This window comes from Dermatophagoides farinae, chromosome 1 (assembly GCF_024713945.1).
Source record: "Dermatophagoides farinae isolate YC_2012a chromosome 1, ASM2471394v1, whole genome shotgun sequence".
Lineage (NCBI taxonomy): Eukaryota > Metazoa > Arthropoda > Arachnida > Sarcoptiformes > Pyroglyphidae > Dermatophagoides > Dermatophagoides farinae.
The window spans coordinates 6,738,100-6,753,022 of record NC_134677.1 but is presented as its reverse complement, the minus strand read 5'-3'; the positions used below and the strand labels follow the sequence as shown (position 1 = coordinate 6,753,022).

The following is a 14,923-nucleotide window of genomic DNA, read 5'->3' as shown; positions in this document are numbered from 1 at the left end:
TTCAAAACAAACGTATTAGAATTTACAACAGAATTTTTATTTATTTATTTTTTGTTTAAAAAATCGTAAAAATGAATACCAAAGGGAATCATTCGCAATCATCATCATTTTTATGGTTTGAGCAATACCAACTTTCTGTTTTAGATGTAGATATATATTACACTTCATTTTCATCGTAAAATTATGATTTCAAAGCAAATGTAGCACTTGGTCCTTATGGTTGTTGCTGTTGTTGATTGCTAATATTCGGATTGTAATGATTACGATTCATTCCATTTCCACGGTCGTTTGAACCACGATATGAACCACGACCACCACCATTTTGGCGAATTAATGGTCGATTTGTTCCATTGTAATTATTCACTGGATTAACTTGATGTCCACCGCCGCCACCACCGTTAAAATAGCCACCGAAATTTTTAGGATTATTTGGACGACCACCTCGGAAAGATGAACCTCCTCTTCCGCCACTACCACCTCGACCGCGATAATTTGATCGTTTCTGGTAACCGCCATGACCGTTGATTATTTGAGATGAATCGACATTCGTGTTCATTTTGTTGATGGAATCATTATCTTGCTGACTAGTTGTGTCTCCACCATTCAAATTTTCAGGTTTTTCCACATTTTCCGATTGCTCAATTTTTCCGTTCATTGGACCATTGAATTTATTAGTGGAATCTTGATGATCTTGAGGATGTTGTTCAGCTGAATTACAAGCCATCATATCTGTAAATGAAACCTGGTTACTGGAAACCACAGGAACAGCCTGATCGAAAATTGGAACTTTGTTAGAAATGAAGTAGTTCTGATTACTAAATGTTTGTGAAGGGATCGATCCAACGGCTTGGTGGATAAGTAAAGGTGAATATTCTATTGCTGTATTGTTTGCAGGGAGAAAATTAACAGGACAATTTCCATTCGTAAAAGGTGGATAAGCGAATCCGGATGCGATAACAGCAGGATCTTTTTGCAAATCAGTTTCAACTTGTGGTTTAGCTGATCCGGTGGATGATGATCGGATCGGATTTTCGGCATTCACATCTGTTACTTGTAGTTTGTCGTTGGTCTTGCAAGAAAAATGATACATAATGAAATAATGAAACGTTTTTTAATCTGGAAAAATAGTTACCTTTGATTGAGATTCGTTATTAGAGACATCAGCAACCTTAACATCAGAACAATCAACATTGTTTGAATCAACTGTCGGTTCGTCTGATATTTCCAGTTTCGGTGTAGATTGAATGTTTTCGAGATATTTATTCTCGATAATTTTGATACAAAATTCCTTCATTTCCAAATGAGTGATACCATTCGAGAATTCTTTCTTACTACCGTCTAGTATCAGATGAACTTTTTCGGCATATTCGTCAAGATCAGCATTCGAATCGTTTGCCAAATTTTCTAAGGCATCAACATGTTTATCATCCAACCGCTAAATTGTATCATGAAAAATTACAAATCAAACACACAAATGAACAAAAGTAAATCTTACCATAGTAGTGGTGACATTATCATTATCACCGCTACTCGATGATGAATCCTCTTGTTTGTTATGTTGTTTGAGATATGTGACACAAGGCAAAATTTTCTGAATACGAAGAAATAACTTGATTCGTTCCAATTCAGCTTGGTTTCTTTCGATCAATTTGTCCTGTTGTTCCTTTTTTTGCTGTTTCTTTTGTTGTTTGGCATACTATGAAAAAAATTAATAAATCAAATTAGTAAATAAACGAATAAAATGAAATTTTTCTTAATGTCATGATTCATTACATCATTGAGACTATCGGAAATGTTTTTATTGATTTCTTTAAGCATGTCAATCATTTCGACAACGGAATCGAGTTTTTTCAAGGCTTCAATTTGATCCTTTTGTAAAAGTTCTTTTTCTTCTTGTTTTTCAGCCAAAACTTTGAGTTCGAGCAAACGAGACTTTTATTCGAAAATTAAAAAAAAGAAAAATATTAGAAATTAGGAAAAAAATCAAATATAGTGATTGTTCACCTTTCGTTTTTCCAGATTACGAATCTTTTTCTCGATTATGGTATTAGCAATTTTGGTAGGATCTTGAGCAGCATTAACATTATTATTGTTGCTGCTATTGTTTGCGACAATCTTGCTGTTCTGCTGTGGTTGTTGTTGATCACCACCAGATCCAACATTGATCCGTTCAACTTTGGCAGCGGCAGGCATTATTATGGGTGATAATTACGATTACGATATGAATTGTTTTCAGAAAATGATAATCAAATTTTTCGGTTAAAATTGCCAAATGAAAGTGTACAGTACTCTATAAAACTGACAGAATAACTTTTGTTTTGTTATCAATAATAAGTGGTGGAATTTTTATTTTGTTACAAAAGCAAATTGTTTGATGAATGAACGAAAGATTGGGCTTATTGTAATGATGATGAAATGTAACAAGAAAAAATCAGAAGCAAAAGACGAACAAAAAAGTTTAGAATTGATATTTTTTTATAAGGATGGATTTAACAATTTTGTTTTTCAATAAATTTTTAATTTAGAACTTGAATTTATATAAATATTGATTATTGTTTCGATCTTATAAAACGATAAATGACGAAATATGACGAACAAAAAGTGATAACTACATGAGAAATGTGAGTCTTTCTATTCTTTTGTTGAGGTGTTGGTTGATTCAATGGTGTGTTTTTTAGTGAAATGAAAAACGACAACGACGACGACGATGAAACGACAACGAAAATGATGATAATAATAGTGATCGGCGAGACTAACAACCAAATAGGAGACCAAATACACACACCTGACATAGAGACAAACACGCATACATTTTCACTCATTGATAATCAGACTGTTCGAACAAATCCATGTATTTACTTTGATAAATGCCACTAGTAAATGAAATGATTTTTTTTTTCATCATCCATTTCTATTAGAATGATGATGATGATGAGATATATAAAAAGGCAACGTGTTTTATAGCTACCATTGATGTGAATAGATGTCGCTACTTATTTTTTTTTGAAAAACTTTCATAAATTCGACATATTAGAATTTTGAATTGATTGAAATAGAAACATATTTTTTTTATCAATCTATATTTAGTTCGTGGGCGTTTCCTTTATCTCACAAATACAACATACCTAAATCATATTTTTAATGGTCATGAGTGTAATCGCATTTCCATCAATAATGATGATGATGATGATGAATGAAATTTCAAAGAAAAAAAAATTTATTGTTTGCTCAGTTTTTTTTAATGAAATCATCAAAATGATGAAACAAAAGCAACAAGTATATATGTAACAAAGCATATAGATTATATATGTGATCATTGTTGTATATACGATATATAATATGTAATCTATTTATATACGAAACAAATACAAAAAAAAATTCTATATAGAATGATTGTGTGTGTGTATGTGTGGGTGGGGTATGTGTTTGTGATCAAATCAATTAATTACAAAATCATAATAATTATTAATAAAATCGAATTTCAAATATAGATTTGACATTGATGATGAGATTTGCACATGCACCTGGCTCTAATATATAAATGTTATAATTCTCTCTATAAAATGATGATGATGATCGGTATACACAAAATATGGCTGTTTTTTTATAGAGCTATTTACAAGAATTAATTCTTTGAATATTTTTTGCATATAGAAAAAGTATTCTTATGTAATATAGAAAAAAAACAAGTTGTCGTTGTAAGAAATTGTATACCTGTAAATGAAGAGTGTTCGAGATGAAATTTTGGTTTTAGAACAATTGATCGGATATTATCGATTTCTTATGAAGCCAGTTTATGACAACAAATTGGTATATATCAGTGATAATTGAATTGAATGAATAAGGCATATGCTGGAATATGACTATAAAAAGGGTCACCTCAATAAAAGTTGAACAAACTAGCCTAAAGTGACATGTTGCCAGGTTCTTTAATTTGGGAAGAAGCGGTCAAGCGTTCAACATTGACTGTCACAAGTATAGAGTAAAGTTTCAAGCTCTTGAAACATCTAAATTATCAATAGAAAGAATATTTAAAAAGAGATTAAAAATTTCTTTAAATTTGTTCAAAAAAAAAATCAATACAAACTTTTTTCATCCAAACATTATCTTGAAGGCATTCGTGTAGAATTATATGTGATTCTTTATTGGCATCCTTGCTTTGAATTTCCTCAACCTGTTATTGAATTTCAAGATTATCACAAGTGAATATAATGAAGTAAATTTAGGAAAATGCTTACTTTTGCTTTGCATAACAGGAAAAAATTCAATCTATGATGATATAATTTGGAATAAAGGAAAATTTTCTCTGTACAACTATCACATGCAGCAATTTTAACTTTTTTATTATCGGCAGCTGCAGCAACGATAGTATCATGAGATAATTTTTCTAAAGTATCACGATTATATGGTTCACCATCAAAATACAGTATTTTGGTACTCCAATTGTCGTGGCATGACTGTTTTTTAAATAAAAGAAATTCAATATTGTATAAAAAACACTAATCACAACTAAATGACATACACGACATCGAAGGTCTCCAACATTATTCTGCTTATTGATCTGTATGTTGGAATATGTTTCGAAATTCTTAAGTATAACACTATCCCATTTGATTTTGGCGATAAAACGTGACCTTCGTGTATGACAAACTTCTTCGATTGTCTGCATATGTGATAGGAAATATTCATCTGTTTATGAAGAAGATAAGATTGGTATTAATAATAAAAATCAAGCAGAAATCATTACCATTTTCTTTGACAATTTCGGCAATGAAATTCGGATCCAATGCCTGACTGATCAATGTCTGAATTAAAACTTCAAAATTTTCCACATAAGTGGTAACGTTCGATGGTGATGAATCCGTTGGCAACGAATTGTTCTCCTTTTCATTAAAACTTGAAGCATCTCTGTGAAGAGAATGACTAAAAATTATTATTGTTTGAAATTAAATTTCTTGTTTCAATTACCTTTCATTTTTGTTTCTAGTGAGACCTATTTTTTCTACCACAATTCTTGTTCGATTACATCCCATAATTCTCACATCTAGGCCTAAATATTTTTGTCTCACTGTAGGATTCCATGCAGAATACTTGGTAATTGAAAAAAATGAGAATTAAATTCAATATAAGAGATAAGAAATTTAATTTAATTTTTACCGATGAAGTATTAATATAGATGGTGATTCCATTCTGTTCTGATGGTTCGAATCTTTGCAAAAGACTTTTGCCTTCTATACGCCAAATGACGGGCAATTCCAAGTGTGATTCTTCTTCAGCGACAACAAAATCACCTGTTCGCATCAAACCTTCGCGGATAGTTGAAATCTTTTTATCTTGAGATCTTCGACGGGATGAATTCGGGCTACAACCGGTCGCTGTAGTTGTCGTGTTACTAGTAGTCGAACTGGCAACACTTTGCGTATTCAAAGCTATGAAAGACTGGGCTGTTAATGATGGAATCGGAGTAGGATTTGCTGGATGTATCGAAATCAAAACAGCGTTGGTCATAGGAGACACTTGATATGGTTGAACAGAATGACCTTGATTGACAATCAATGTTGGAGCCACATTTGTCAATGTCGTGGGATTCACAGCCGAAGGTTTAGCTGCATTCAAACATTGAGAAGCGTTGAAAAGATTTGGCGATAGCAATGCTTGCTGCTGATTGGCATTGTTTGTGACCAATGATACTCTGGGTTTAGTTGTAATAGCTTGCGCTAGGTTCGATAGATCATTCTTCACTTTTGCAGCTACAGGTGTTGTCGCCATTTTATTTGCAGATGTTGATGACGGTGAAGGTAATAACGGTTTATTTTCTGATGATTGATTTTTCAATAGTTTTTTGTTTGACAAATCTTTTTTGTTGCAATTATTTTTCGGTTTCAATTGTGGCTGCTGATGTGAAATGGGAAGTTTTTTAGTGTTAATACTAGTCATTTTTAAAGAGTTTTGAATATTAGATATAATTTGATTCGATATGTCTTTAGGAGCTATTGGAATTGATTTGTCATTTATTGTTTTTGATGATAAAGAGGAAAAAGAATCTGAAGATAATATAGGCAATGATTTTAATGCGGTCATCGTTGTGGATGCTGTTGTTGGGATATTTTTGTTACAATTTTCTTTCACTTCAGAACATGATGAAATTTTTGGTTTATTATCCAACGATGGAAGTGGCTTTACATTATTTTTAGCCAGTTTCTTATCAGTTTTACCACTTTTAACAGATTTTTTATCTTCATTTTTAGATAGCGTAATCAAATTTTTGTCATTAACTTCAAAGTTAGAGCATTCTTTTTTCTTATTGTTGCCATTCTGAGTGCTGGTAAATTTTTTCTTTTCGTTCTTATTCTTCGAAAGACTATTTTTCGTGGTAGACATTATTGACGATAACACAGGGAGAATGAGACCAAGCGATTGATTTTCATTAGCGAGATTGATGATTGATTTGGTGCTATCATCATAATTTGTTGAGGATATTTTTTGTGTATTGACTGTTCTGGCTTTTTTCGATTTCAACACTATATTATCTTGTTTATCTTTATCTGTAGCCGATGGTGGACAATTACCATTCGAATTTAACTCAACAGGACTATTTTTATTTTTTTCCGTTTTTTTCGATTTTCGGTCATTCAAGTGGCTACGAGATTTAGATTTATTATTGATGTCGGGCAAATTTTCTTTTTTTGATTTTTTCTTAATGTTTGCATCATCTTTATTATTATGATTATTATTTTCTGCATCTAATTTACGTTTATTTGTCAAAGTTTTAGGTTTTTGCCGTTGTTTTGTCTCATTCGATTGATTTTCGGGGCAACCTTTTGTGGTGGAATCTAAATGAGTATTTGTCGAAGAGGATTTGGATGATGATTTTCGAGATTGTGAATTTGATGTGGACGTTTTCAGCGAAGATGGCAATGCTGATAAAACTTTTGACGTAGAAAGTTGATCTTTTGGTACCTGTTGAATAGATGAATCTTGATCGATTTGTTTCGAAGAATGAGCGACTGGAACAGCAGAGATGACTTTTCCTTCAATAAATTCATTTTTACAATCCGCACTTATTGAAGCATCAGCCTGATGATTGACTGGAGATTCTTTAAAGTTACTCTTGAGAAATTCATCAACATCTCTGAATTGATTGTCAGGATCTTCATCCGTGCCTGAAATAGTCATTGATGGTTGTGAAGATGGAGATTTATTCGATTGATGATGAAACTCAACCGTTGGCAATGAATGATCATCAAAAAGGCTCTTTTGTATTTTATCGAACGTTGTACCATTAGCAACATCAGCGTGTTCTTGTACGGTCGTTTCTAACGATTGATTCGAAGATTTAAATGTAGATTCCATCAAGGCAATTTTCGAATTGTCATTCATTAAAGGTGCCAGATCGGATAGGAAGCTATCAGCATTACTATTACCATGTTGATGATGGTGATGATCATCGCTTGTCAACGTTGTATTTCTGTCAGTCGTTTGTACAACTTCAAGTGGCATCAATTCCGTTTCAGTATCACCAGATTTATCCACTGTCGGCAAATGACATTCAGTTTTTGGTAATGAATCTATTAATGATTCGATTGAGTTACCACAGTTCATGACAACATTAGTTGCAGGTGCCACAGTTGTTGATCCTGATTCATTGTCAATTACTCGGCTATCGGTTATAGTATCATGACTAGATTCTTGATAGGTCATGGTAGTAATCTGCTGCTGCTGATTTCCATAGTTATCACTACTTTTATCATTTTGTATTACAACTACTGCTGCTGATGTTGATGTTGTCGGGGTTGTCGATGTTGTAGCTGGAATGAAATTCAATTCATCCATTGTAGTTTCGAATGAAACAGCTTCTGGTTCCAAAGTATTATTCATGTTCATAGTTTGGACAATATTTGATGGTTGCTGTTGCTTTGAATGTGGCGATGGCCGCTGTTGGTGCAGTTCACCGTCATATAGATCAACATTATCGACGATTGGTTGTATCACAGATTCGAAGCTTAAATTGAAATTATCTTTTTCACTATCATCCTCATCATCATCATCTTCGTCATCATCATCGTCTTCATCATCGACAACACCATCATCATCATTTTGGTGCTGTAAATATTCCCTATTTTTATTATTTTCATGGCATATCAGAAGAGAATTATTCGATGATTGTCGATGTCGGACATCCGGTTCTTTTGAACAAGAGGATATTTCCGTTTTGGATGTTTCCGGATATGAATTATGACCAAATGAATTCTCAGAATTTGATTCTGAATAATTAGTAAAATCATAAGAAGTTAGTGTAGATGTTTGATCATCCATCTGAAGCTTTATTGTTGATGATGTTTGATTGGTTGTTGATGCCAATTGTCCAACGACTGTCGTCGAATCTTTATTGGAATCAACATAATTCGTATAACTAGTCGTTTCAACTGAATCATTAGAAGACATCGATGTTACGGATGTTCCATTATTTATGGAATAATACTGTGGAGATTTATAAGCATTATTATCCAACACATTTGAAGTATACAAATTTGGAGAGCTTTGTTGTTGTCGTTGACTTGAATTAGTTTGCTGTTGAGATGCTTGCTGTGCTGCAGCGGCCACCATGCAGGAACTGAAATTCGGTAAACTGTCCGACATATTATTAGTACCATCAATATTATTGTTAACTTGTTTAGGTGATATTTGTGAACCACAAGAACTTGTCGATTTATTGTAATCATTTCGTCCATACGATTGATGGCTCATATTACTCGACATGGAATTATTTGAAAATGGTGATAATTCTTCATTCGAATTGCAACGAGAATTCGAATGACCAACACTACTTGGTGGCGTTGGATAACCAGGTGTCGGTGTAGGAGTTTGTGAAACATTTCCCATCGTCGTTGTCGTTGTCTGAAATGGCGGTGCTGAATTTGGTGTTCCATAATTTGAATATTCTGGACCAGTACCACCACCATTAGTAGCATTATTTTGAATATTTTGTGAACCATTTGTTGTTGTTGTACTTAGAGCACATGAAGAATTAATGCTGGAATGACTAGAATTGGACGTACTCGACCGGGTTTGTTGAAAAGGTGAGTGTACAGAAAGATTTGTTGTAACTGGACTTGGATAATTATAATTGTATGTATCATTCGTTACGATCGATGGCTGTTGTTGTTGACCATGGCCACTATGAGTACTGGCCACCGATGAACAACGTGAATGTGATGTGCCATTATTATTATTGCATAAAATTGTATTGTTATTACTATTGGTATTTGTTTGGCTAGCCAAACAGCAATTATTTCCATTGATATTGGCCACTGGCGTTGGTGTGCAAGAATTTGTCGAACTGGCTACAAATTCTGGTTGATATAAATCGTTTAATTTATTATTGTTGACTTTTTGCGATAATGTACTTTTTCGTGTTTTCGATGATGATTTACTCGATGTGGATGATGATGTATGTTGTGGTTGTGGCTGTTGCTGCTGATGATTAGGATAAACATTGTTGGTTTCAGAAATACATGGAGAATAGACATCATCATTAAAGAATAAGTTCGAATGATGATGCGTTTTGAATGGATTAGAATTCATTGGAAAATCATCTGCATGATGAGGATGTGTCATCGATGAAATAAATATGATGACGGATAATTGAGAAAACTCTGTTGATGATGATTTGTTGATCCCCGCTTGAAGTTTGTTGCAGTTTGTGTTGGATAATCTGAAGATTGATGATAACAATTGCTACCATTATGATGATGATGATTATGTGCAGCTGCTGCGGCAGCTGCATAAGCATTGTTCATCGCGGTCGAAGACATGTATTGCTGATGATGAGCATGAGATGCGGTTGAATCTGGTTTATGATTCACATTATTCGCTGTATGTAGCTGCTGTTGTTGCTGTTGCGATGAATGATTATAATGGTGATGTTGTTGCTGTTGGAACGCTGCATATTCAGTATTCTGCTGCTGATGATGATGGTGGATAGCCTGAGCGGCCGCTAAACAAGCTGCTGTATAATGATCATGAGCTTGAGCTGCTGCTTGAGCAAACTTGGCGCCCAAATCAGATGGATCAACAAGCGAATTCTGGTGTTTATGATGATAATTGTGACTATTACGATGCGTAGAATTCATCGATGATGATAGATTTTGCATTAGATCATATTTTGATTGAAGAGGAGCTTGAGGGTGAATATTAGGAAACGAATGTGATAATGCTGCCGTTGATGATGAATTACCATTTTGGTATGTTTGTTGATGATTATTTGTATTTAGTGAATTGGTAGTACTATTATTCATATTCTGATTATTAGCACTTTTATTATTATTATTGTGATGAGATTTGTTCGATGACAAATGTTGATTAGATGTTGTTGACAAATTGACTTTATTCGTATTTGAAGGACAGGTGGGCAAACCATGTGGAGTCATACAGTTGGATAACGATGGGTTTAGATTCTTTGAATAAACGCGCGATGAACTTGTATCAATCACATTGTCTGGCGTTACTGCACCATTCATCATGTGGCCATGTTGTTGCTGTTGTTGTTGTTGTTGTTGTTGATGATGATGATGATGATCAAACACATGTCCATTGTTATTTGGAAAATTTTGTGCATGGTGCCATCCATTTGTTGGCGGTTGTAATGAATGTGGGCAGAAAAATCCATTATGATAATCTCTTAATGAAGGTGCACTATCCATACAGGAATCAGTGGATGTTGCATGCATATTATTCATTCCTTTGGCCGTTGTTTTCGTGGATTGTAGTTGTTCGACAGGCGTTGATCCATTGACACCACTTTTATAATTGGACGAATTGTCAGCGACATTTGACTTGTTATTCATTGTCATAGCAGTATGATCCATGAATCCCAAATCCGAAGCCATCGATGATAAATATTGATTTGCTGTGGATTTTGACGTTTGTGATTGTTGATGGGCAGCAAACGATGCAGCGGCGGCCGCTGCTGCGGCAAAATTGGGATCATAAACTCCTGAATGATGATGTGGGGGTGGCAAATGACCTGTAGAAACAAATGGATTTGAATTGAATGATGGCACATTCGAAGCTGCATTATCTGTATGGCCATTTATATCATATGAAGATGATGATGAAGAATTGTCAACATGATTTGTGTACTGCTGCTGCCTTGAATTTGGAAACAACCATGGGGAACAATTTGAAGATCTATAATGATGGCTATTTATAAATGATTGATGATTATGATCAACACAGGTTGCTGAATTCATTGTTTTTGTTCCATATTGATTCATTTGATGTTGTTGTTTTTGGCTTGTTTTGGTCGTATTACAGATATTTAGATTTTTAGCCGGCTGCTGTTGACAATTATTTGATGGAAGCGTATTAACACTGGCGGCGGCAACGGCAGCAGCAGCCATGTGATGATGCAGACCATTTCTGTTTTGAGTCATCATCTGTTGTGATTGACAAACAGCATTATTCATCAATTGTTGATTTCTTGTCGCCGTCGTTGTTGATGATGCCACTTGTCGTAGATGACTATAAGGATCCATCCATCTAGATGGATCCATGATCGATATTGTTCCGATTGATTGGATGTTTCAATCAAATTGGAACAAAGTGATTATTTATTATGATGATGATGATGATGATAATGATCTTTTTGCCAAATCGTTTTTGTTTGGCTTTGTTTTCAAATCATTCATTTCTGGTGAAATCTTGTTTATTATATTCTTATTATTATTGTTGTTGTTTGCTCTGTTGTTAACGATATATTCTTGTTGTCAATAGTCAGCTGTTCAACAGGCAAAAATATAAAACAATAAATTAATCTCATAAAATAAATTTTAAACTTACTGATGATGATTTAAATATATGATAAAAATTGATAATTGATAAATAACAAATCAATTGATTGATTTAAATATAAACGAATTATAATGGAAAATTGATGATATCGATTCGTTGTCACACATACACATTTAGCAGATGCATGTTGATGCAAAAAAAAATCAACAAATCATTCAAGATATGCAATGTCCGTATGGGGACGAAAAAAAACAATTTAATTGACAATGACGAATTGAATGAATGAATGAATTTTAAGATATATAAAAAAAATTAATTTATTTTTTTTCTGAATCAGAAAAACAAGAATCAAAATTGGTCGAATGATAAGATAATGATTTTGTTTCCTTTTTTCTTATATAAAATATTCGATATATTTTGGATACACTACAAATAAAAAAAACATATCATCAATAATCATCATAATCAATAATAATAAACAACAAATATCGAGTGTAATAAAAATATTCAATGTCGAAGACCAATTCACCATCCAATTATATTATATATTGGTGCATATATAAACACTGTGTATGTGATGATGATGATGATAACAACAATTGCCTTATGTCTGTGTGTATAAAGTGAGAATTCGGCAGTGATTGCCCTCCCCTATTTTATTATCAATTCTATTACGGTCACAATCAATTACGTTGATCAATGTATTATTCTAGTTGATGGATAATATTATGGAAACCAATGATGATTCATTCAACATAAATATGAACGTCTTCCTTTTAACGTGGAATATTATTTTTTTACAATGTGACTAAAACATTTTTTCGTACGTCGAGGAAGAGAAAAATATATGAATCAATATACGAAACTTTGGAGAGGGAGAGTGGATACTCGCGATACTCGCTCAAGTCGAAACAAGACGACAACCAACAGGGATGACTTATATCGAATGAAATGAAATGTGAAAAAGAGGAGAGAGAGCCCGCGTCAACAACAATAATCGGCAATATTCACATAGTATGTAATTACTAATTGTGTATGTGTGTGTGTTTTGTATGAGCATCCACAATCAGATAGCTTCCTTTTCAATTTTCCTTTATGTTTGTGTACAAAAATTCCCAATATATAATAAATATAAATAAATATTGGACCTCAATTGCAATTTCGTTGTCATCATCAACAACAACAACAACAGAGCACAAAACATAAAAGATAAAAGATCCTGTGGTATAGTGGAACATGGATGCTATGCTTTTGTGAATGAGCGAAAAAAAAAGATTTTGTTTTTCATTTTCATCATTATATTTTTTTTTTCTTTGCGCCTTCTACCAATTTTCTGGTTTTTTTTTCTATAGACACACACACAAACACATTACGCATCATATTTTCACATCATCATCATATCACATTTTGTCGCGACGGTGAAATTTTATGTTCACCATGTCGACACAAAAAATACATAATAATAATAATGAAATGATGATGATAATAAAGTATATACTAAATACACGAGCCATGACACGCGTCATCAAAATGGAGGGAATGATAAGATGAGTGAGGGTGGGACGTAGTTGGAGGATGCACGGTAAGAATGAGAGAGGGGTGATGGTTGCAATTCCATTGGTGTTAGGTAACAAATAAATAAATATCACATCTCGCATCCTCTTACAGCAAGAAAAAAACGAAACAAAAAAAAAGATGCTCACTCTCAGGATTCTTACTGCATTGCTCCTTTGCTCATTATTGATCTATATGCTGTCTTGTAAAAAAAAAATCTGGCTTTTACATTCGATTTCATTTTCGTTGTTCGATTCTATTTTTTTCAATTTAATTTTCAATCGTGAAATGAATTGAATTTCATTTTCTTTTCTGTTTGTTGGCTTGCGCATTTTTTTCCTTTTTAATTTTGGATTTTTTTCCGGATTCTTTTCAAAATTTTGTTCATAGTGGTTCTTTGTCCTTACAAAATAAAAATCCCAAACTCAATAATAAATAAATAAGAAAAAAAACTAGACATGGTGATGACCACAAATTACATTGATGAGTAACAAACTTTTGAACAATATTCCATTCGTATCAATCAAATCTAATGGCGCATGACAGCAAATTCTTGTTGAATAAATTAATGAATGAATGTGGAAGGATCAAAAGAAATAGAAAAAAAATCTTACGAGACAGATTCATTCATTCATTCATTTATGAATAAAAAGATTTTTACTGAATAAAAAGGTCAGCAACAACAGCAGGATATCGTCGCTTCTTTTTTTTATCCTACACTTATTCCTGTCTCATTATTATTTGTGTATGTGTAAATGATTTGATGGTTGATTTGTTGTTGTTTAAGATTGAGAAGTTCAACACAGGTCAGGACATTATTATACACAATAATCGAACGAATGGTCATTCATAAGAAGCCTCACCCGCCCGCCCTCGCGATTATAATTAAATACAATTTTTGATTCTTAAATCGCCATAGCCAAAGAACTGGTTTTTTTCTACATCAGGAATTCTTCATTCAGATCTTGAAAAATGATTGATATGTGATATTTGATGATTATGATATGATGGAATAATAATAGTAGTAGTAGTAGAGTAGTAGTAAAGATGCAAACAGGTCATCTTTTATTATTAAAAAAAAACAAGAACATCCGATTGCAAATTTGTACAAATCTAATATTTCCGAAATATTAATCAAAAAAAAAATGGTAATGATGATGTATAATGGAAAATCAAGTTTTTTTTTCATTATTAATCAAATAATAGAAATTTTTTCCAAATCACAAAGATAGATGGCGTACATGTTGTCAACGATAGAATTGATGGAATTTGGAATTTTGAAAAATTATTTTCATCATATTGGCACCACCACTTCCTTATAGTTGTGGTGGTCGCAATCGTCATCATATTTGTTGTTGTTGTTGTTGCTGTTGTTATGCACATTCAATTTGAATTTAGGAATTTGGGCGTGTTCATTCTTGTTTTTTTTCTTGATGGTTCCAAAATAGAATAATATGCCAACTAAGTATCAACTGACATTCAATATTCTGATCCATGAAAGTGTTGACCATGAACAACTGCTATCAGTTTAAGCTATATATATCATGTGTGTGTGTTTGTGTTTGTCATGCAGCCT

General features: G+C 33.0%; 2 protein-coding genes across 3 annotated transcripts; both read right to left on the bottom strand.

Annotated features, from left to right (window-relative positions):
- Positions 1–15: 15 nt before the first annotated feature.
- Positions 16–2,767, bottom strand: LOC124491473 (uncharacterized). Its single transcript, XM_047054116.2, has 5 exons — positions 2,005–2,767; positions 1,774–1,932; positions 1,496–1,696; positions 1,133–1,435; positions 16–1,069 (listed from the first exon to the last, which is right to left on the bottom strand). Exons 1-5 carry the CDS (start codon positions 2,191–2,193, stop codon positions 215–217), a joined length of 1,707 nt encoding a protein of 568 aa, XP_046910072.1. The 5' UTR covers positions 2,194–2,767; the 3' UTR covers positions 16–214.
- A 432-nt stretch (positions 2,768–3,199) lies between these two features.
- LOC124491892 (uncharacterized) lies at positions 3,200–12,390 on the bottom strand. 2 transcript variants are annotated; one of them, XM_047054606.2, is made up of 8 exons: positions 11,842–12,390; positions 5,158–11,779; positions 4,969–5,090; positions 4,748–4,923; positions 4,523–4,689; positions 4,239–4,457; positions 4,088–4,174; positions 3,200–4,007 (listed from the first exon to the last, which is right to left on the bottom strand). In XM_047054606.2, the coding sequence occupies exons 2-8, from the start codon at positions 9,616–9,618 to the stop codon at positions 3,957–3,959; spliced, it is 5,283 nt and encodes a 1,760-aa protein (XP_046910562.2). In that variant the 5' UTR covers positions 9,619–11,779; positions 11,842–12,390; the 3' UTR covers positions 3,200–3,956. The 2 variants fall into 2 exon arrangements, with proteins under 2 accessions (XP_046910562.2, XP_046910563.2); XM_047054607.2 differs by having other exon boundaries at positions 4,748–4,908.
- Positions 12,391–14,923: the final 2,533 nt, after the last annotated feature.